The sequence below is a fragment of the Xenopus laevis genome, chromosome 7S (genome assembly GCF_017654675.1).
Source record: "Xenopus laevis strain J_2021 chromosome 7S, Xenopus_laevis_v10.1, whole genome shotgun sequence".
NCBI lineage: Eukaryota > Metazoa > Chordata > Amphibia > Anura > Pipidae > Xenopus > Xenopus laevis.
The window spans coordinates 29381556-29403940 of record NC_054384.1 but is presented as its reverse complement, the minus strand read 5'-3'; the positions used below and the strand labels follow the sequence as shown (position 1 = coordinate 29403940).

At 38.8% G+C, this 22385-nt stretch overlaps 1 protein-coding gene across 1 annotated transcript; it reads left to right on the top strand.

Annotated features, from left to right (window-relative positions):
• The first annotated feature begins 345 nt into the window (after positions 1–345).
• On the top strand, positions 346–20531 carry zfand4.S (zinc finger, AN1-type domain 4 S homeolog). Its single transcript, NM_001086167.1, is given in 10 exon segments — positions 346–489; positions 3347–3633; positions 8365–8440; positions 9831–9898; positions 10359–10545; positions 12762–12909; positions 13486–14589; positions 16335–16389; positions 17737–17851; positions 19762–20531. Coding segments are annotated over 9 exon segments (2073 nt in total). The 5' UTR covers positions 346–489; positions 3347–3449; the 3' UTR covers positions 19898–20531.
• Positions 20532–22385: the final 1854 nt, after the last annotated feature.

Here is a 22385-nt window from a genome sequence, read left to right as displayed (position 1 = left end):
CCACTAGAGGGACGGTCCTTTCCACGTATAGGAACTAGTTGCTACCCATTTAATATGTGGTCTACCAGATTATCATTTCAGCTAATGGGTCCACTACATTGAGTAAACCAGCTGCTTCTTTGTCAATGCTCGTTTTTGTGGCCATGCTTCTGTTCCTGCAGCCTAAAAGTTCCCTTCCGCTTAGAACATTACCCCCCAATCCACACAGGCACAGTAGCCGCCCCGCCATATCCCCCATTCCCTTTTCTCTCACTTCCTATCACTTCTAGCGCATTTACCTGCTATGGGCAGTCACGTGGTGCGATGACGTTACATGGGACGTCACCGGGGATGTGTTCGGGATAGGAAGTGAACGCTACCTAGGAACTAGACGCTACATACTTTTAGTGCGCTGATTGCCCACACCGCCTCGTCTCTATTTGGCCACGCTGTTTGGTACATTTGTGCTGCCTGCCCCGTAATATGTGATTCGCATAAAGGCATGAAAAGGTAGGTCGTGACCTGAGATTGGCTGAAGGAGATCGGATGAAAGCTCGTGCTTCTAAACCCCAGCAGGGAGTCTGTATATGCTTGTGGGGAGAGTTGCGTGTCATCTCCTCGTATCTAACACAGCACGCTTATATTTAGCCTCCTATTAAATACACACAGTCTTCTTTCCCACGTGATTACGCACACATTAAGCTTTTAATTCTATCGTCCATAATTACAATATTGTGTTTGAGTGGAATGGGCTTTGCAGATGTTGCACAATTCAACCAAACTTTACTGAATTTGTACACATTTCACAGGACTCCCTGCATCAATTACCCTCGAACTCTACTATCAGTAATGCTGGAAAGGCCGAATGTAATGTTGGATAGATGCTCCAGGCATGATTACAAGCCCTGTTTAATTTCTTGCTTTTGCTTCCTCACACCATTGACAACATGTAATGAAGCTGCTGTGAGCACACGTGACACTAGGAACTAGCAGGACCCAATGAAGTCAAGTAATTACAATCTTCCAACACACACCCCCACACTTTCTCTCTCTCCTGTGGTAAGGGGGTGATTTAGATTCCTGGTTCAGGTGGAAAGTAGTACAAATAGGGTTGCCACCTGGCCGGTATTTTACCACAATGTCGGACTGGCCCACCGGGATACCAGGAAAAGTCCCGGTGGGCCCAGGTATCAGTGGCCCTCTTGCTGCTAAAGATTTAGCCTATTTCATGGCCATTCCCTATTTCTACGAGAACAAAGAGGTCAAATAGATGGAATAATAGATTTATAGTATGTAAAGAGACTTGGAGAACAGAGGTTGAGTGAGGAGAGGAAGAACAATAGTACTGAGAGTGGGCCCCTGGTGTCCCAGTCCGACACTGTTTTACCGGCCTGGCCGGTAAAAATAATGCTCGATGCCAATGTTATTAATAGGAACAAATGGCAAGAATGAAGGAAGGCCGGTATTTTTTTCCAGAGAAGGTGGCAACCCTAGTTACATCCATGCACATTAATTTCTATAAAAACTTAATAATTCCATGTTTTCAGCTGAAGGGGCACATTTATTAAAGATTAAACTGCAGCAGTTGTAAAACCCATTAAAATCCTTAAAGGAGAAATCAACCTGTGGGGGAAACCCACCCCCCCATGCCAGGTAGCCCTCCCTCCTCCCCCCAGGCTAACTACCTCCCAGGGGGATGCCCCATACTCCATACTTACCCCTCAACGCAGATTCTTCCAGCGCAGTTCCACGCGTCCATCTTCCGTCTCCTCTGTAAGCTGACTGAGAGATCGGTATTTCTGCGCATGCACAGATGGAGTAGTTTGCCGGTTTGCGACAACTGCACACGTGTGGAATTACACGGAAATAGCAGATCTCTATGCTTACCGAGGAGCTGGAAGATGAACACGTGGAACTTCGCTGGAAGAATCTGCGCCGAGGGGTAAGTATGGAGTATGGGGCATCTATAAGGGGGGTAGTTAGCCTGGGGGGAGGAGGGCTGGAGGGATACCTGGGGTGGGGGGGGTAGGGTTTTTCCCCCACAGATTTCTCCTTTAAGGGTAGAACTACCTGGGCAATTTAGGTGCGATCTGACGCCACGTGACGAAACGCTGGCGTCAAGTTGGGTGCGCCGGAAATAAGGTAATAAATAGAAATGTCGGATGAAGTCGCAGCATGCATCCAATATGACACGAATGTCTGATGCAGACGATGTCGTATATCCAACAGTCATGTCGGATACACGCTGCGTCTACATCCGACATTCCTACAACTTACCTTATCTCCGTCACATCCGACTTGACACCAGCGTTTCCTCACGTGTTGTCGGATCGCACCTAAATCGCCCATGTAGTTCTACCTTTAGGTATTGTCAAAAGGCCATGTGTGCAGGTGTTTCCTATTATAGTCAATGGCTGTCTGCACAGGTGGGTCAAAGCAGTTTTGGCATTTTCCCTGCCTGTCATTACAGCAAGTTTTTTCGAATAATGAAACCAGCGCCCTAGACTTATCATTGTGGTCTAGACACGCAACAATAACTGAGTTTGTTATCAATCACTTCTAAAGCCTATGGCACATATATCTTTTTTGACCACTACTGTACAATAAGTGTGGTGGCAGATGGGGAGATTAGTCGCCCAGCGACAAAGCTTCTCTACTGTGGGCGACTAATTTCCCTGAAATGACTTCCCACGAGCAAGAATATAAATCGCCGGCTGGATGGCATACAAATTTCCAAAGTTGTCTCATGAGGAAACTTCGGACGACTTCGGAAATCCGAAGTGATTCGTATGCCGTCCCGCTGGTGATTCGTATTCTTCCTGGTGGGAAAGCATTAGTCACCCAAAGAAAAGATTTGTCGCTAGGTGACTAATCTCCCTGTATTCCACCACACATAGCAAAGAATGAGAAATATTGCGATATATTGTGTAGACATTACTCAGAAAGGCTTGCTTTGGCATTTTTTGGCATGTTTATCTAATTTGGATCTCCATACTAAACATGATTTAAACATTAAATAAACCCAATAGGCTTGTTTTGCTCTGAAAAATGATTAATTATCTTAATTGGATATAATTATATTGGTATTGTTTTATTATTACAGAGTAAAAGGAAATCTATTTTAAAATTTCGAGTTATTTGAATAAAAAGTCTATGGGAGATGGCCTTTCTGTAATTCAGAGATTTTTGGAATCCGGATTTCCGGATAACGAATCCCATAAATTTGTGTGTGTGTACACACAAACATTACACCTTTCATGCAAAAGTTGGTTGCATGTTATCCTGAATCCAGTGTTTCTCAATACTACCGGTAAGCTGTTTAAATTGTAATTGTGCTTTATTGAGGTTTGCCTTTTCATTTTCTCAGGTTTGCACTTTAAATGATGAACATCAATATTTTGCCATTTGTAATGGTTTCCTACTTTTAGTACTCCCCACTGTGTTCCACAATAGCTTGTCTACCCTATGCAATGGCAAGCAAGAAGGAACCTCCATTTTTCAATGAAGATAACATTGGATCTTTTCCCTGCAAGCTACCTTTTTATGAGACCATGGAGCTATTCATTGAAACTCTTACTGGGACATGTTTTGAGCTTCGTGTGTCACCTCACGAGACCGTGGCTTCTGTAAAATCCAAAATTCAAAGACTGGAAGGTAATTAATTGAATGTGTGACATGTTAATAATGACTTTTTTTTTTTTTCTAGAATAGTAGTTTTTAAAACCTAAACAGTGTCAATATCTTGTGTTACATACAAAATCAAACCCGCTTTAGCTCATGCTGTTCCAAGCCAGAAAAATATGCTGCTCACAGCTGAGTGTGTGACATTTAATTGGACCGAAACCTAATCCAACTCCAATAAGCACTTGTGTTAAAAACCAAAATATTCCCAAATATGTAATAGAGAAAGTTTGCCCAGGTACAGTAAGCCATAGTAACCTATTACTTTATTTTGGTTGCTGTATCTGGGCCTGATTTGGCTAGCCACACACTTGGCCAAATCCAGGTGATGTGATGGTTGGCATGGGGTAAATGATTGGATCACACAGAGGGCTTAGGGGCCTGGAAGTTGAGGACCACATCAGCATGCCAATAGTGTCCTTTTCAGAAGGGCAAATCAAACCTGCCTGATTCAGGTGGTAAGGCCTGTTGGTGGGCCTTTTACATGGTGCCAATAAGCTGCTGACGGTCTGGAAAGATCAAGTTGGCAGTTTTTATTGACCATGTATAGCCACCTTAATTTATTTCTGATATTTTTAGGTGACCGTTGTACCTAACCTAATGTAGCGTGTAGTTGGAGCATTTTCTTTTCAATTATTACTTTGTGTACAGTAAATAATGAAAAAAGACCTGCTATTGCATAGAGGATATTAAAATATCATGGTGGGCTCCATTCGAACAGCAGACTCCTGACTGATACCATTGCTATTAACAGGGGATCCCAGTGGAGCTGACAAGTAGTTGAAATATATATTTTTATTGGAAAATACCTTTGTCCCCTTAAGTTTATTTCTTGATGTAGTCAGGGGAGTTTGCCCTAAGTTAAAATCTACCTACCTATGTGCCCTTGTCACAATGCTCTGCCTTGTCATTGCTTGATACATATACATATATATATATATATATATATATATATATATATATATATATATATATATATATATATATATAACAGTAAAAGTATTTGCATAAGTTACATAAATTGCGTAAGTCTAGGGAGCCCAATGATTTTGCTGTGGACCCAATAACTAGTTATTCTTATGCTGAAAAGTACATGCAGGAAACATTGAAATAATTTAGTAAATCCCAGTATAAACAGCTGATGTTACTCTAGAAAAAGGATTTTGTAAAAATAGTATTTAACTTGTTACTTAATTCATTGGTAGAATTTGTTCCTGCTGCTACTATTAAAGGATTGGCTCACCTTTAAGTTAACTTTTAGTATGTTTTATTATTTGCCTTTTTCTTCTGACTCTTTCCAGCTTTCAACAAGGGGGTTACATCCCATCTAAAAACAAATTCTCTGCAAGGCTGCAAATGTATTGTTGTTGCTACTTTTTATTATACATCTTTCTATTCAGGTCCTCTCTTAATTATATCCCAGTTTCTTATTCAAATCAGTTTATGGTTGCTAGGGTAATTTGGACCATAACAACCAGATTGCTGAAATTTCTGCTGAATAAAAAGCTAACTCAAAAATCTAAATAATAAAAAATGAAAACCAATTGCAAATGATGTCAAAATATCACATCATACTAAAAGTTCATTTAAAAGTGAACAACCCCTTTAAGCTTCTCTGCATTGCTTTTGCTCGGTATGTAGATTATGCAAGCTCCTATGTAAGTTACATTAAGTTTTTAGGCAAGTTAAGGCAGGTTTTGTGTAAGTTACTTAAATTGTGTAAGTTTTAACATAACTCATGCAATTTATGTAACTTTTGCAACATGCCAAGGCCCCTTTTCAGATGTAGGTTTTACAATTTAGCTTCGGAACTGATCAATGGTTTGAATGAAAAACTGGAAGATGAACAGGAGAGGGCCTGAATAGAAAGATAAGAAATAACAAGTAATAAAATTAAAATTGTACGCTAGCAGAGCGGGGGGGGCGGGGGGGGTAGGGGTTGGCTGCTAGATCCAGTGACTTAACTCTACCAACTGGATATTCTATGGCCACACATCAGAATATGAAGCATTTGATACAAGTGGTTGGGTAAAAATTGGTGCAAGAACAGCAGGGGAGGTGATTCCATGATAAGTAAACATGGGTGACTACAGTGTATTGAAAATACCCTCAAGTGTTTATTGCATAAAACATGGCGTTCAGTATTAGCAGGCCTGGTAAAAAAGGTAGTGTTTCAGGAGAACTGCTTGGTATCTGTTAAATTTATTGATTGTTTATTAGATTGCTTTTTGTCTCCTTTTTTAAAAAAAACTTAAAATGAAGACTAGATGTTAGGTTGCTAAGAAAATGATATTCTATTATAAGTATGTGATCTGTTATCCAGAACGTTCGGGACCTTGAGGATTTCCGGATAATGGATCCCATAGTGGTCGTACGACCACTAAACTACATCTTTAAGCAGGCAGTTTTTATGTACTGTGGCAGGAAGTATACCTTCACTGGTGCTTTAATAAATATGAAGTGCTAAAAAGGTGGATTTCTGTATGAACTAACAATATCTTGCTATATGTAAGCATAGACTGTTTTTGTGTGTTTACAGCATGTCACATTGAGTTAGCTGACTTTTGGAACGTTGGCCAATATAATTATAGCTTGTTCTTCTGCAGCTATTTGTCATTGTTTAGCACATTGTACTGTCACTATGGGGAATTCTGTATACAGCCAATTCCTGCAGAATGTCTGCACTACTTATCACCTGCAAAGCTGCAGCCAGCCTAGCAAATAACTCTGGCTAAAGTTTACCGATTATGATCCCCAATCCTAACACCACCAAAACTTTCAAAGAACTCTGTAAATAGCCTAAGTGCATTTATTATTCTTTGCTCGAAAAGATGCCCACACAATCATTTTTGCATTCCTCGGTGGTTGCACTGAGCTGTTTTGCATTGTTTACTAAATAAATGTCTGACACAGGTTGTACAGATACCCAGAGAAAAGCAGAAGTTACAGGCAAATAGTTAAATTTTTGTGATTCTGGCACAGATGCCCTGATAGTGTTGCACTTACTGTAGATGCATTTTGGCTATGTCTACAGGGATGTCTAAAATTCCTGCAGTTATTTAGGCACTGGCTCGCAATGTACATGGGCATTGCAGAGAAACGTTGTCTGTTGGCCTGTATGACTGGGTAGAACTGTACCTGGTGTTTCTCAATTCATGGATGTAGAGTAATGCAGCTTTACTGTGATCAGTGCACTTATCTGGTATGGTGAATATAGTAAGGCAGGGGTGCCCAGACTTTGTTACACTGGGATCTACTCTTGATGCCTGGTCCCCATCAGGAGTTCTACTTTGATAACACGTAGCAAATTTTTTTTGACCACACCCATTTTTGTGGCCACACCCCCTAATTACCATGTTCATTTGACAAAATTTGGCAGGTTATGAAAGTTTGAAACAGTAGTAAATTCATGGATCCGCACACACACTCTGTTCTCTGCAGTCAGGGACGTGGCCCCTATTTTTATTATTAGACCTCCAACAAGATCAACATTTCGGGGGGTGGGGTTTAACCTCCCTTCATCATAACACATTACTATGAAAGTTTGAACACACTCCCTTCCCGTCCATGCTTGCTGCTCTCAGCCCTCCCTCCCTTCCCTGTCCATGCTTGCAGCCTGTCTTCCCTTCCCCTCCATGCCTGCAGCCCCTTCCTCCTGTGTCCTTCCCATCCGTACCTGCAGCCCATCCTCTCTCCCTTCCTTCATGCTGCTCATCTCCCTGCCTTCCCTCCGTGCTGTGCCTCCCCTCCGTGCTGTGCCTTCCCTCCGTGCCTTCCCTCCGTGCTTCTTGTCTCCCCCCCCCTTGTCTCCCTGTCCTTCAAGCTGTTCTTGTCTCCCCGCCCCTCCCTCCATGCTGTTCCGCTCTTGTCTCCCTGTCCCTTCCTCCCTCCCCTTCGTGCCGATCTGCTCTTCAGCCAAGCCAGAACGTCCTCCCTCCCTCGCTCACTGCCGGGGCCCAGATCGCAGTCTACCAGGAACATTACCGTGATCTACTGGTACAGCGATCGTCTTCGGCATCCCTGTAGTATGGGGTTGTAAATAAAAATGAATATATTGTTAATTTGCTGCTTTCGGAGGCCTTTGTTTAAAGGTGACCAGAGATGTTAAGCTTGGTCTTACGATAACATCTTTTAAAAATCTTATCTTGAAACGATCTTTTAAATGTATGATTTGTCCATCAACTAAAAAGACCATTTCAAGTAATATAGTCTAGTTGAAGCCAGGAAAACTGTGGGTAGCTGCCTGTTTGGCCCAGTAAACAATTGGACAATGGATACATTTCACTGTAATGAAAATTTTCTAACCTGCCTGATTGATTTTCTGACCAATGTCAGATGAAAACCTGTTGAGAGAGCAATACAAAGGTACGTTACATACATAATTATGAATGGGGCCACTGATGCTTATCTGCTAAGCTAAATAAAGTCTTTGTCACAGTAGAACTACTTGGTCACAGGTTACAGCTGAAATGCCAAGTGCCTTCATGGTTACAAAACATGACAAACATGCAAAACAAGTACAACAGTTGTACAGTGATATCTCAATGTTTGCAGGTTTGATATTAAAGGTTTGTACTTAATTGCGATGGTACACGGGGTATATTTTCATACCAGGGGATCGTTCCTCTACTGGGGGTGCCTGTAAACACCTTTGTTAAAGTTTTTGTCAACACAAAATTCAGTTTATTATCTGTTTTCTTGTAGGCATTCCTGTAGCCCAGCAGCACTTAATTTGGAACAACATGGAATTAGAGGACGAATGTAGTTTAAGTGATTACAAGTGAGTTTATAGAACTGCTTTTTTTGTGTTTACAGCAACCACAGTTGACCGTAAAATCCACTCTATTTACAATATTATAAGAACCTACAACAATTTAAGCAGAATTTGAAAGGATGGGAAACGTGCAGTGGAGGACGACTCCCCTACAGTGAATACAATTGCTTAAAATTTACCCTTGGCTTTTCTTTAAAGGAAAAATAAACCATAGCCCTCCTCCACTGCCTCCCACCCCACAAACTTCCTCCCCACAGCATATATTCTTTTCAGTCAGGGTTGTGCAATGGAGTTCAAAGGTGCCATCTTTTGTCTGCTTCTCTTAAACCGGCAACACTGATCTTGGAAGAGCATGCAAAGTTGAATCTATGTCCTGAATCAGCTTGTACTGTGCATGACTGACCGAAGGGGCTCGGGTTTAGTTCTTCTTTAAAAAATGAGCCGTCATTATGTCACCATCTTTACTACTTTCCCAATGATCTCCTTTCAGCTCTGTGCTGTACCACATACACCAATCATGGAGAACGACAAGGGATTCCTGTGAAGGCAGTACACTTGGCAGTAAAGTACCTCAGGCCAGAAGAGTAGCTTCATCCTGGGCAAACATAATTTCACTATCCTTGTTCTTTAAAGAATGTGGTTTCTCTTATGTTCTCAAATGTTCAGCAGTATTCTGGCATCAAAGTATGCACACCTTTCAAAGAAAGCAGACAGAAATTACTAGTGTTGTGCGGGTTTGGGCTGACATCTACACATTCTTTTGCAAACCTTTCTTTCTGCCCACCCTGTCTGGGAACTTGCTATGCCACACTTTGGCCTCCAGCAGCCTGTATTTATCCGCTACTATGTAAAACTCCCTTTTTGCCATCAAAGATGGGCAGAGCGGATGCAGGTCTATAAATACCATTCAGTCACCATTGAGAAGGGGGTTAGTTAGGGTTGACTTTTTGTCAATTTGTTCATCCCTAGAAGCTACCTTAAATCACTGCACACTTGTGGCCTTGCCAGTAGTATTAATTAGTATTAATTTACTAATCATTCAGTTCTTACATATAATCTGAGGAATTTAACTCTGCACTGTGACACTTGACTTTGCAGAATATTTTTAGTGAGACAGTCTTTTTGTCTTGGTGGGATCTCTGTGTAGAAACCAAATCTAAACCTAAACAAAGAGTTTACAGGCTACTGCCATAACTATGAGAAAATACTTTTGATTCTATAAAAATAGCATGTTTCCATAAACAATTTGTCTGCTTTACATGCAGTGTTCTAAACATTGATATCATGAGGAACAGTTGTTTGCCTAATTATAGATACTCCTTTTTTATGATATATTTGTGTGCATTGGTACAAAGATTTTACTAATACTAAACAAAGCTGTTTTCCTCATTTAAAGCATATCTGAAGGATGCACTTTGAAAATGGTGTTGGCTATGAGAGGCGGTCCAATTAATACACGCAGAGGTATGTGCTTAAGTTTCAACTAATGACATAATTTAATAGGACCTTGTCTTGGCAGTCACGCAGTGGTAGGAAAACCATTGTTTACCATGCTCAGTATAGAGTAAGTAGTTGCAATAGAAGACAGTGTACAGAAGAACTTTCATGTCGGACATGCATATTGCTTTGCCTGTCAGCAGAAAGGATCTTTTTAAGACTTGTTTTTAAGCATATGTTGAGGAGGTTTAAATAGGCTTTTGCTTTACCTGACCCCAAGGAGTGTACAGAGCACCACTGGCAAGTTATTTTTCAGAACTTTTACAGAAAAATGCTGTTTCTCTGCATATTCACTGCAAGTATGTACTGCAACCTGCTGTTTTATGCAATATATTTTTATAGAGACCTACATTGCTTGGGGGGAATAGTTTTCCTTTAACAATAATACCTTAGTAGTAACAAAGTCTGTATGTTTTACTTTCTCCAGTGCCGCTTGAAGACCCAATCAGGGAAATCGCAGAATACATGGATCCTATAAGGGAAGATTCATGGGAAAAAGGCCCTTCAAATAAACAAGTCACCTTTTTGGTGTACCAGGAAGGAGAGCAGTTAAATTTTTTTCGTGTTGTAGACAGAGGAGATGGCACGTTGACTCCTCTGTCTGAATCCCTCAGGTAGGAATTAATCTGTAAAATTTTAGGTTTTCACCTCTAGTCCATCAACCTGCAGAAGTAGCCATCCCTACAAGAAATGTTTTTATGGAGAAACACCACAAAGAAGCTGGCTGGATTTTTAAATGAAGAAGAAAGATTGCCAGAGCACTGTATGCCTTTAAAAATAATTATAACAAAAAATTAGGTGTTAGTACCACACTTTGGCCAAAATATGTAAGTTCACGTGTCACGTCGAAGACCCTTAAAGTCCTACACTATTTGTGAGCGTTCTATTTGTAGTGCATTTAAAATCAAGTCCCCCAGCAACCAGTGTACCAGAGTAGTAAGACTAACAGTGCACTTACCCTTAACTCTAGAAGCTCTAGTGAGAGAGCAGGGAGCTTTTAAGCCCCAGACAATTAACACACACCTGTAAATAATTCCCTTCCTACACTATCTATTAGCATTCTAAGTATGTAGTGCATTTAAAATCAAGACCCCCAGCAAACAATGTGACTGAGTAGTGAAACTAACAGTGCACTTACCCTTAACTCAGGAGCTATAGTGAAAAAGCAGGAAGCTTTTAAGCCCCTGTCCATTAACATACATCTATAAATGATTCCCTGTTTTAAAGGCTGGATGGGAGCTATAGGCAATATTTGGCTACTATTTGTATTCGAAACACAGAAATTCTTTTTGGATTTTTAAATGTATGCATAGGCTGATTTACTGGCAATATATTTTGTTTAGAACTGTTCGAGGTATCTTAAGAGTTAGCAGACACATCCTCTTGTAAATTCCAGTTTGACATCCAAAAAAATACTTTATTTATGATACGGGTCCACATTTATAAATAAAAAAAAAACTGACTGCCGTCAGTCAGAGATTGTTGGTAGTTTTTTTTAAAAAAAACTTATGTTGATCTGCATATTGCAGTTAAGAAAATTTTGGGAATATTATTAATTAAAATCCCATTCAGGCATAAGCTTTAGTGCATAAATGGCTCATTTAACATGGGCATGAAAACAGGAGTGATAAGGAGTGCAAAGTTGCACTGCTTAGAGCCCATCCAATTACTAGTTGGTAGCTCTCTACAGATCTTAAACATGACAAGAACCCTGTACTTGTAACCCTGAGCAAGCATTGGACTACAGAGCCCCCTTGCTCTTTGGATCCCCTGAGGTGCAAGGCTGCCAGGTTACTGTTACCCTATCAAATTGGGGGAAATCTGGCTATATTATTTTTCATTTGTATACTAATATGAAAAGTTTGGTCACACCATGTAGGCTTGTATCCAAACACTTGTTATAATCAGATACTGTATTTAATCCTACAAATCATGTACAGGTATTGGACCTGTTAACCAGAATGTTCCGGACCTGGTGCTTTCCGGATAATGGATATTTCCATAATTTGGATCTTCATGCCTTAAGTCTACTAGAAAATCATGTATTGAAATAAAGCCAATAGGCTGGTTTAGCTTAGTTTGGATCAAATACAATGTTCTGTTTTATTATTGCAGCGAATAAGGAAATCGTTTTTTAAAATTTGGATTATTTGGATAAAATGGAGTCTATGGGAGCCATTCTGGAATTCGGAACTTTCTGGATAATGGGTTTCCAGATAACGGATGCCATACCTGTAATACACTAAAACGGAATGCAGTTTATTCAGATCCAGTTATTAAATTAAGTAAAACTGATGTTTTTGGCTTAAATATACTGTAAGTTGGGTCCAGGAAGCTGTGCAAAAATTAGATGTTTAGGCATGAATAAGGATATGTCTGCCTAACCTGCTAGTTGGTTTGGACAAAGGTTGCACCATTATATAGCTTTATATGATTTTAAAAACCAGATCAAGTAGTGCAAATTGTTCCTAAAAAGGTCTTAGATAAAAACAGGACACACTTCAGTCCCAATTAGGACACACACTGTAGGGTGGTAACTGTGACTCATTCTGGTCATTTAAAACAGAGCTTAACCTTTTACTATACTAATTAGAAATTAGCTTGGTACCTAGACAAACCTTCTGGAATATTCAATTTCAAGTGTAATGGAGCAAAAAAAAACTTAGATGCTACTGGCCAAGCACCACAAAGGAACAAATGTGTAAAAAAAAAATTTGGAACTTCACTAGCAAAACTCCTTTCTTTCTTTTTACTTGGCTAAAAACCATGGAAAATTTCAGGTTTGACATTGTGTACTTGTATAAAAAGATCTTTTTTGTCTTCACTGTAGTGGAGGTTCGGTATATAATTTGTATGCTGAAGATGACGATGAAGCTGAGGGTTCTTCGTCTGGCCAACAAATTATAGAAAATACAATCACTATGAACAAAATGAAGTTACTGAAATCCAAGATGGAGAATATGAACCTCAATAAAAAGGTTTTTCTGACATAAGTCTTACTACATTTTTAACCTGGCCCACTAGTTTTATGATCTCATAATAACTGATGTAAACCTTTAATGTTGTTTACTTATACTAGTTTTGAGTTTTTTTAATAATACATATAACATTAAAAAACAAAACAAAATGTGCATACAGGCTTTGCAATCATTGTTTAGATTTCTCCACTTTTTTTTTGTATGTTAGAAAGGAGTGGTTACTAATAGTTATTAAAAACTTCTAGAGTTAATGCTGTGAAATTGTTATGCAAATAAGCACTGTGTACAATAAACTGTATCACTTTTACTTTTTGTGAAATGTAGTCATTAATTTAAGCTTAATGTTAAATACTGACAATTTAAAAATGTCATTTTGTAACAATAAAATAAAATTTGAAAGTTGCCATTTTTTTTTTAGATATTCTCTATACGTGTTTGTTCCCATCATGCATCATGTGTTAGTCATTGATCATGCATTTTATATGTCGTATTTAGATGAGAAATACATTATAAATTACAGAGGTTTGATCTCCATTATAACACAAAGCGTTACTGATATCTGTTCTCTTTTCACAGCCGAAGAAAATGACAAAATTAAAACCAAGGCCCCCCATGGTCCCACGTCCATCAAGTGGTTTTATGCCATCATCTCGTCACCGGCTTTTAAGGGTTCTCCCCCACATTGGACAGTCTTACCTACCTCCTGGAAATCACCTTTGCTCTGAATCTTCACATACTGCACTTTCTGCCATTGCTGCTGCTAGGACATTACAATCGGTTACTGGTGATAATCTCCATAAAGAGGCCAGTTGGGAAACTCCTGAAGTGGTTCCTTCCCACAGTGTTCACTTACCACCCATGGTTTCCCACGTTGAACTGGAAAATCCCAGATACAATAAAAATAAAGTTCTTCCTCCTGTTGCACATTTAAAGAAAAAGGATATCCTCATAATGGATGATGACTCTATGTTTCATCAGAATATGGATTTGGTGTCTAATGAAGAAAGTTCCAGGCTAGTTACAGATTCCTTTGATTTTCTAACTGATGTAAGACCTGTAGAACCTTATAGGAATGTTTGTACCATAGGACATGTAAAGCCTGAATTTAAATTGACAGAGGGAAGTAAAGGACCTTCAGCTATTGAGACTTCACATAAATCTGTGTCAAAAGCTTTGAAATCTGAAGCAATGGATACTGGAATTAACACTAGTGATTTCAGTCCTGCACAAAGCAATTTCCCTTCACAAATATCTCATTCGCCCTTACCCATTCTACAGTGTCAGTCCAAATGCTTTGAGATTGGAAACTTGAGAACACCTACTTCTCAAAATCTGTTTCGCTCAGTCGAAGTCCGTAATATAGCAGATTGTTCGTTTTCAAGAACTGCTAGGTTTAGAGGAGTAAAAGTTGATTCTCCAGGAAAACAGTCAGAGGTAATATCTAAAATGGCAGCTAGGGACATCACCAAGTTGGCTAATAAGGCTTCTAAAGAGCCTGTAGGCTCTCTTAACCATTTGGGATTTTTTGGATCATTGACACGATGCACAAGTGGAGCTAATATGCGGAGCTCCACTGCAATAGAAAGGCCTTCTAAAATGACTGTTGCCCTATCAAATGGCCTTCAGGAAGAAAGCTTTAAGGGAATGCCATCCTCATGTGACACTGCAGAATCATTTGTTGTGAGTATCCTCCTCATTTAGGTGTTTGTCTGATAAGTGAAAGAGTCATAGTACAGGTATGAGATCCGTTATCCGGAAACCCAATATCCAAAAAGCTTTGAATTGCAGAAAGGCAGTCTCCCATAGACTCCATTATAATCAAACAATCCAACTTTTAAAAACTATTTCCTTTTTTTCAGTTTGGATCAAGTACAAGGTACTGTTTTATTACAAAGATATAAATAATCCTTATTGGAAGCAAAACTATTTTTGACAATATGTCTAGCCCCATGTCAGATTTCAAAATTGAATATAAAAAAATCTGTTTGCTCTTTTGAGAAATGGATTTCAGTGCAGAATTCTTCTGGAGCAGCACTATTAACTGATTCATTTTGACAGTATCCCTATAAGGTGGCCATACACAGGTAGACCGATTGGGCATCTTATCTGCCCGTGTGTGGGGGCTCCCGGCGGGTCCTCCCAATCGATATGAGGCCAAAAATTGGGCAGATATAGATTGCGCAAGTCTGATTTTTTTTGTTTCTGCGATCCAGGACCGCATCGGCTAGTTGATTCGGTCCTGTGACCCGTTGGCGTCCATTCGCAGCATTTTAATACGATCGTTCAGCCCAGGGCCCAACGTTCGGATTTACCCAATATCGACCATCCGTTAATGGGCATAATGGGTTAAGATCCACACGTTTGACGACCTCGCGAAAAAAAACTGATCTAAGTGTATGGCCACCTTTAGTCTTGTCCATCTCTTGACTATAATTTCACACAGAGCAGTTTATAGCCAACAGATTGTGTAGTAGGATCTTTGCTCAAAGTTTTTTTTTTTTTATAAGAGAACTGAAGGGTGCAAAATTTAAGATTTAAATTTCTCCCTCTTGTCCTGCCCAACATGGACCCATACATAGGCAAGTAAACTGGGTCTGGATGACTGGGTTGTCACATTGTATGGCTTTAAAGGAAAACTATACCCCAAAAATGAATACTTAAGCAACAGATAGTTTATATCAAATTGAATGACATATTAAAGAATCTTACCAAACTGGAATATATATTTACATAAATATTGCCCTTTTACATCTCTTGCCTTGAACCACCATTTCGTGACTCTATCTGTGCTGCCTCAGAGATCACCTGACCAGAAATACGACAACTCTAACTGTAACAGGAAGAAGTGAGGAAGCAAAAGGCAGAACTCTGTCTGTTAATTGGCTCATGTGACCTTACATGTGGTTTGTATGTGTGCACAGTGAATCTTACGATCTCAGGGGGCGGTCCTTATTTTTTAAAATGGCAATTTTCTATTTATGATTACCCAATGGCACATACTACTAAAAAAGTATATTATTATGATAATGGTTCATTTACATGAAGCAGGGTTTTACACATGAGCTGTTTTACTCAGTATCTTTTAATAGAGACCTACATTGTTTGGGGGGTATAGTTTTCCTTTAAGATGTAGAAGCCACTCACTCACTATAGGCTTCCACTGTATTTTTCTAGTCGCTGACTTTGTCGGTTACAGTAGCTTTCCATGAGTGTTTCCATGAGCATCATCAGAATGAGCCAGATTATGGTCATGCTCTGTGTCATGTCTGGACAGGAACAGATTATGCCAACTCATGGGGGAGGAGATGGAAATACTTTATAGTTGAGCATTATTTCTGAAAATATTATTGGATTTGTCATCAACCATTATGTGCACTTAATACGTATTTTGATATACACACTGCGTTGTTTTTATTTTGTTTTAGTCTCCTCTTGGTCATGGAGATGCAGAGAGTCATCGAGCCACTGGAAAAGGCCTTGGTAAGGAAGTTAATAGTTTCTATCAATGTGCCTACATTTTCCACTAAATACAATTCAAGCACTAGAATTTGTATTTGATGTGGCTATGGATTTTAAGGGTTATGTTCAGTAATCGCATGCTTACTACACACTGAGGTGTAGACTACTATGTGTTAAAAAATAATGATCTCTAACTGGCAATTATAGTTATGACTGTTAATTTTTTACCATCCTGATATCAATAGTGTCTACCATTAGACACTGGTGCATTTTTGGAAGGAAAGATGTACCAGCCTTGGTTCTGAAGTAAGCGACTAGCATCACTGCGGAGCTGCCTAATAACTTGGCACCCCCATCAGACATTCTCCTGTTCCTTGACCATTAATGATTCTGCAAGCTAGGATCTTTTGGTTTCTGGAGAGCTATTGTGGCAGATCCCACTGCCACTTATATAAACTCCCAGTTATATTTTGGATAGCTGTTGACTGCTAAAAGGTGCAAAAAGAAGGAACTAGAAGAAATAAAATTCCAAGTATGCTCCTGAGTCACTTAACTCCCACCTCCTGAGTGGGGTGGTTTTACAGAAAAGGTAGATATATTATTTTGGCTAGTAAGGTTAAATGGGTCAGAGTCAGAGTAGGGACCTGCGATCCAATTTCTGTAACATTAATGGAATGCATTATTACATCTTTCAGCTTCTCCTCATTTCCCATCACACCTATATCCATGTTAACTCACAATATACATCAGTCTTTCCTTTGTACTCTGTCCCAGTTGTTTTTGTGTATTAAAGGGGTTTGTTCGCCTTTGGGGTTGTAACTTTTAGTATGATGTAGAGAGGGATATTCTGAGACAATTTGCAATTAGTATTCTTTTTTTATTTGTGGTTTTTGAATTATTTATCTTTTTATTCAGCAGCTCTCCAGTTTGTAATTTGCAGTCTGGTTGCTAGGGTCCAAATTACCCTGTACTGATTTGAATGAAAGACTGGAATATGAATATGACAGAGCCTAAATAGAAAGATGAGTAATAAAAAGTAGCATTAAAAATAAATTTATAGCCTTACAGATCATTTGTTGTTTAGATGGGGTCATTGGCCCACATTTGAAAGCTGGAAAGCGTCAGAAGGGAGCTAATAATTCAGAAACTATATTTTGAAAAAAAATAAAGCTCAATTGAAAAGTTGCTTACCATTAGCAATTCTATAACATACTAAAAGTTAACTTAAAGGTGAACCACCCCTTTAAATAGTCTTGTTGTAAGCTGCATATACACACCCATACCATTAGAACTGTGCTTTTACTGTAAGATCTGTGTGTAGCAGTGGATCACTTTTTTTTTTTTTTTTTTTTTTTTTTTTTTTTGTAGAAGCAACACATCTTTTTGCTCCTGTTAAATCAACCTTTCGAAACAAGAAGAAAACTGCTAAGCACTGTTTTGTCTGTGGAAAGAAAACTGGATTGGCAACAAGCTTTGAGTGCAGGTGAAACACTATATCCATCTAAACATACTGTCCAATATATTCATTCAATACCATAAACACGCTCTGTGTAAAACTACAGGCCATCAACTGATGCCCAGTTGTACTCCATTATAGACTTATGGCAATTACTGCAAAAGGTGCAACGGTTGTCACAGATGAGGAATCTAATAACGGATGTTGATCGAAGTCGAAAGGACAACAATACTTAAACTAGCTGTATAGAACTATCAAAGGATAATTATTATTTTCCTTAATTTCCCCCATCTTATATGTTGGTTCTGTTCAAGTCTTCTGTAACTCTTTAGGTAGTATTTTAGCCTGCACCTGATAAGTTATCATGAAAATGCACATGCATTTTTGAGTCAAATACCGCCTGACTGATGTGAATGATTTGTCTTGGCACATGGATGACCTCGCCAAACAAGTGGAACTATTTGGGGCCTATTTATTAAAGCTTACATTTAACTGGAACGAGGAGGAAAAAAAAGTACATTTTTCAAGAATTTATGCTCTGAAGCTGCTAAAAACTCCAATCCAAAAATACTCCGGCTAAAACCTGTTGAAATCACGAAGAAGTCAGTGACAGATGGACCCTTTTAACCATTGGAACATGTTTTTTACCTTTAGGATTCTCAATAGTTTCCAGTTGTTTGAGCTGTATAAAGTCAAGTTTTTGGGCATCAACTTAAAAAGTTGCACGATTCGAATTGTCGCATAATTTTGTCAAGACTTTTTGTCACAGATTTTTTCCAAAAATGGTTATTGGTAAATTAAGGAGAATCGGATTTGGGAGTTTGATCAATTTTTTTTTTTTTTTTTTTAAATAAATAGTCGAGTTTTAGTAAATAGGTCTCTTAAGTGCATGGTTACCTTTACTCATCTCCCACAAACTAAATGTTGTGGAGGAATTATATGAACGTGCTGGAATATAAAAGGCATTGAACTGGCCTTTGTGCCAATGCACATTTAATTTAATGCAGGGCTCACAAAAACTACCCGCACTGCGTAGATAGAAGGGTTCACAATTCTTTGAACTTTGTTGAAGGGGTGTCTCTGTAAGGTGCATTTATGTTTTAAATCTTGTTTGCTTCTTATTTGCACCCTGATAATCCAGTCCTTTGGCCCCCAGCCCTATGATCCAATCATAATGTTGGATTTGGTATATACATTGTGAAAGGAATGTATCAGTTCACCTTGGAAAGGCATACACACTTCCAGACCAAGTAGATGGGTTTTTATTGGCCGGTGTATGGTCAGTTTAAGATGGGGTTGTTCTCCTTCCAACACTTTTTTTTTCAATTCAGTTGTTTTCATATAGTTCACCAGAAAAAGAGACTTTTTTTCTATTACTTTCCATTTTCTGTTTGTGAAGTTTAGAGTTTCTTTTGACCCTTTGTCTTTCTAAAGGAGCTCAGAGAAAACTCTGAATCCCCGAGTTTCATTAAAGGCAGCTGTTAGAATTGATACAACAGTTGCTAATATTCCACAGTTGCTGCTGAGAGTATAGCAAATAGTAAGTAGAGTGCTGAATCCGCACCTGGATTACCGAGCTGCCAGACTGAAACACCAGAGACAGGAACATTAGACTTTAAACTTCAATTGGGGGACAAAAAGTTTTTTTCTAGTGAGCAATCTGAAAACTAGGGTTGCCGCCTCACCGCTGTAAAACCAAACACATAAGTAGTCCACAGCCTGCATGTCTAATTAGCAATTCATTACATGCATGCTGCAGACTGAACTGATTTAAGTGCAGCCATGCATCTAAATGAATTGCTAATTAGCCATGCAGGCTGTGTATTCCATATGTGTTTGGTTTTATAGGGGTGAGGTGGCAACCCTACTGAAAACTGAGCATTTGAAAGGTGAACAATCCCTTTAACAGATTGCATATGTCTCTTCTCTCGTTGCAGATGTGGGAACAACTTTTGTGCCGCTCATCGCTATGCAGAAACCCATGACTGCACTTATGACTACAAGACCATGGGAAGGAGGTTACTAACGGAAGCAAATCCTGTCATCATTGCTCCCAAACTTCCAAAAATCTAGCTCTGGACACTGCTCCGTCTGCACTAATAACATACGAATTGCTAATCATGCATCACTTTTTCTGTTCCCAAATTAATGATTGCCAAGCAACCTGTTGCTTTTTTATGAAAGAATGTGAATGTTCCTTGTCTGGTTGCAGTTAATCAGTTTATTTATTTAAATTGAAAAATAGTGGTTTTAAAATATTTTCCCTCTCTGATTTACCTATGTTATTCCAGGTCTTGTGTTACATGTTTTATATTGGAGAGAATGCTGTTTCACTAGACAAGTCTTACAAAAAGATGCACTTTACTAAATAATTATTACTGTATAATCAGAGGCACCAGAGGGGTAATGGGTCACGTATTCCTGTTGTGTTTTTGTATTGTCTTTTATTTTCATTTAAATTATTTCTTTAATTCTTCTGGCACAGCGCTGTAGGCTAAACAGCATGCAAAAAAATATTACAATACCAACGGTGTCTTTTAGTATTGCCCTTCTTTTTTTAAACAAAGACAAATGTCTTTCTTAAAATATTGATTGCTGTAAAAATATCTAATAAATATTGTCTTTTACTATTAACGAGATTTGAAATTATTCTATTCAATGTTAATTCATTATTAAAAAGTAAACGAAAAAAGGTTTGAATCAAAAATTGGTATTTCTAATTATTTCCAAATATTTGCAGAAAAGCAGCAACATAACAAATGCTTAACAAAAGTAAGAGCTAGAATTAGCTTTTTATTGCATATTATTAATAACCCAACAGATACTGAAATGAGATACAGGAGAGAAAATGGAAAGAAAAGATGAAAACAGTGAAGATGTAGCAAATGATAGAAGCCAAGGCTTAACAATATTATCCAACCTCTTGTCAGGTTTGTCTGAGGTTCCAACTGCAAAATTCATATTTATATCAACTTTATGTATGATGTAGACCGTGATCTGCAAAGACAATTGCTGTGGATCGTTATTTTGTATTTCTTGTGGTTCGTATAATTTAGCATTTTTTTCATCTTGAGTTTACAGGTGTCAAGACAAGTTACTACATTGGAGCGGCTAATTCTAGTGTTCAAAGTAGGGACTAAGGAGGAGGCTGAGCTGGAGCACAAGTAAGGCATTTGTTTGGAAAACAGGAACCATGTTATAAAAAGCTCAGAAAGGGTTAAAAAAAAGCATACTGATTGAGCAGATTGGCTAGTGGCAGGTGAAGGTTCAGCTTTAAAGGGATACTGTCATGGAAAAACATGTTTTTTCCAAAACACATCAGTTAATAGTCCATTTCTCAAAAGAGCAAACAGATTTTTTTATATTCAATTTTGAAATATGACATGGGACTAGACATTTTGTCAGTTTCCCAGCTGCCCCAGTCATGTGACTTGTGCCTGTACTTTAGGATGGAATTACTTTCTGGCAGGCTGTTATTTCTCCTACTTAATGTAACTGACTCAGTCTCAGTGGGACTGGCTTTTACTATTTAGTGCTTTTCTTAGATCTTCCAGGGAGCTGTTATCTTGTGTTAGGGAGCTGCTATCTAGTTACCTTCCCATTGTTCTGTTGTTAGGCCCCTGGGGGGGGCTTTTAGGGAGGGGGTGATATCACCCCAACTTGTAGTACTGCCGTAAAGCGTGACTAAAGTTTATCAGAGCACAAGTCACATGACTGGAGGCAGTTGGGAAATTGACAATATGTCTAGCCCCATGTCAGATTTCAAAATTGAATATAACAACATCTGTTTGCTCTTTTGAAAAATGGATTTCAGTGTAGAATTCTGCTGGAGCAGCACTATTAACTGATGCGTTTTGAAAAAAACATGTTTTCCCATGACAGTATACCTTTAAGTTAACTTTTAGTATGTTAAAGAATGCCCAATTCTATGCAACTTTTCAATTGGTCGTCCAATTCCAGCTTTCAAGTGGGGACTCCATCTAAAAATGAATGCTCTGTAGGGCTACAAATTATTTGGTTTTGCTACTTTTTATTACTCATCTTTCTGTTCAGAGCTTCACTTATACATATTCTAGTCTCTCATTCAAATTAGTGCATGGTTTCTATAGAAATGTGGACCATAGCAACCAGATGGCTGAACTTGCAAACTGTAGACCTGCTGAATAAATAGCTAAAAAAAGTGAAAAATAAAATTTAAACCAATTGCAATTTGTCTCAGAATATCACGCTATACATCATACTGAAAGTTAATTTAACCCCTTTAAGGCATACCACAGGTTAACTGATTCAAAGTCTAAAGGCGCAGGCAGTGTCAGAAAGGTCAATACGTTGCACCCCTGTGAATTTCACTCCAGAGCATAGCACCCCAACCCCCCCAAATGTACCCCTTGTCTTTTAAGGATGCTACCTTACAACAGGGTATGAACAGATTTGGACTGAAACAGCACGAGGGAAACCTAACTAAAAAAAGCAGCCCCCAGGCTTTGCTTAAAAGTTTGTGAACCTTTTAAAACTTTCTATATTTTTATATAAATGTCACATAAACATCTGATTTTCAAAC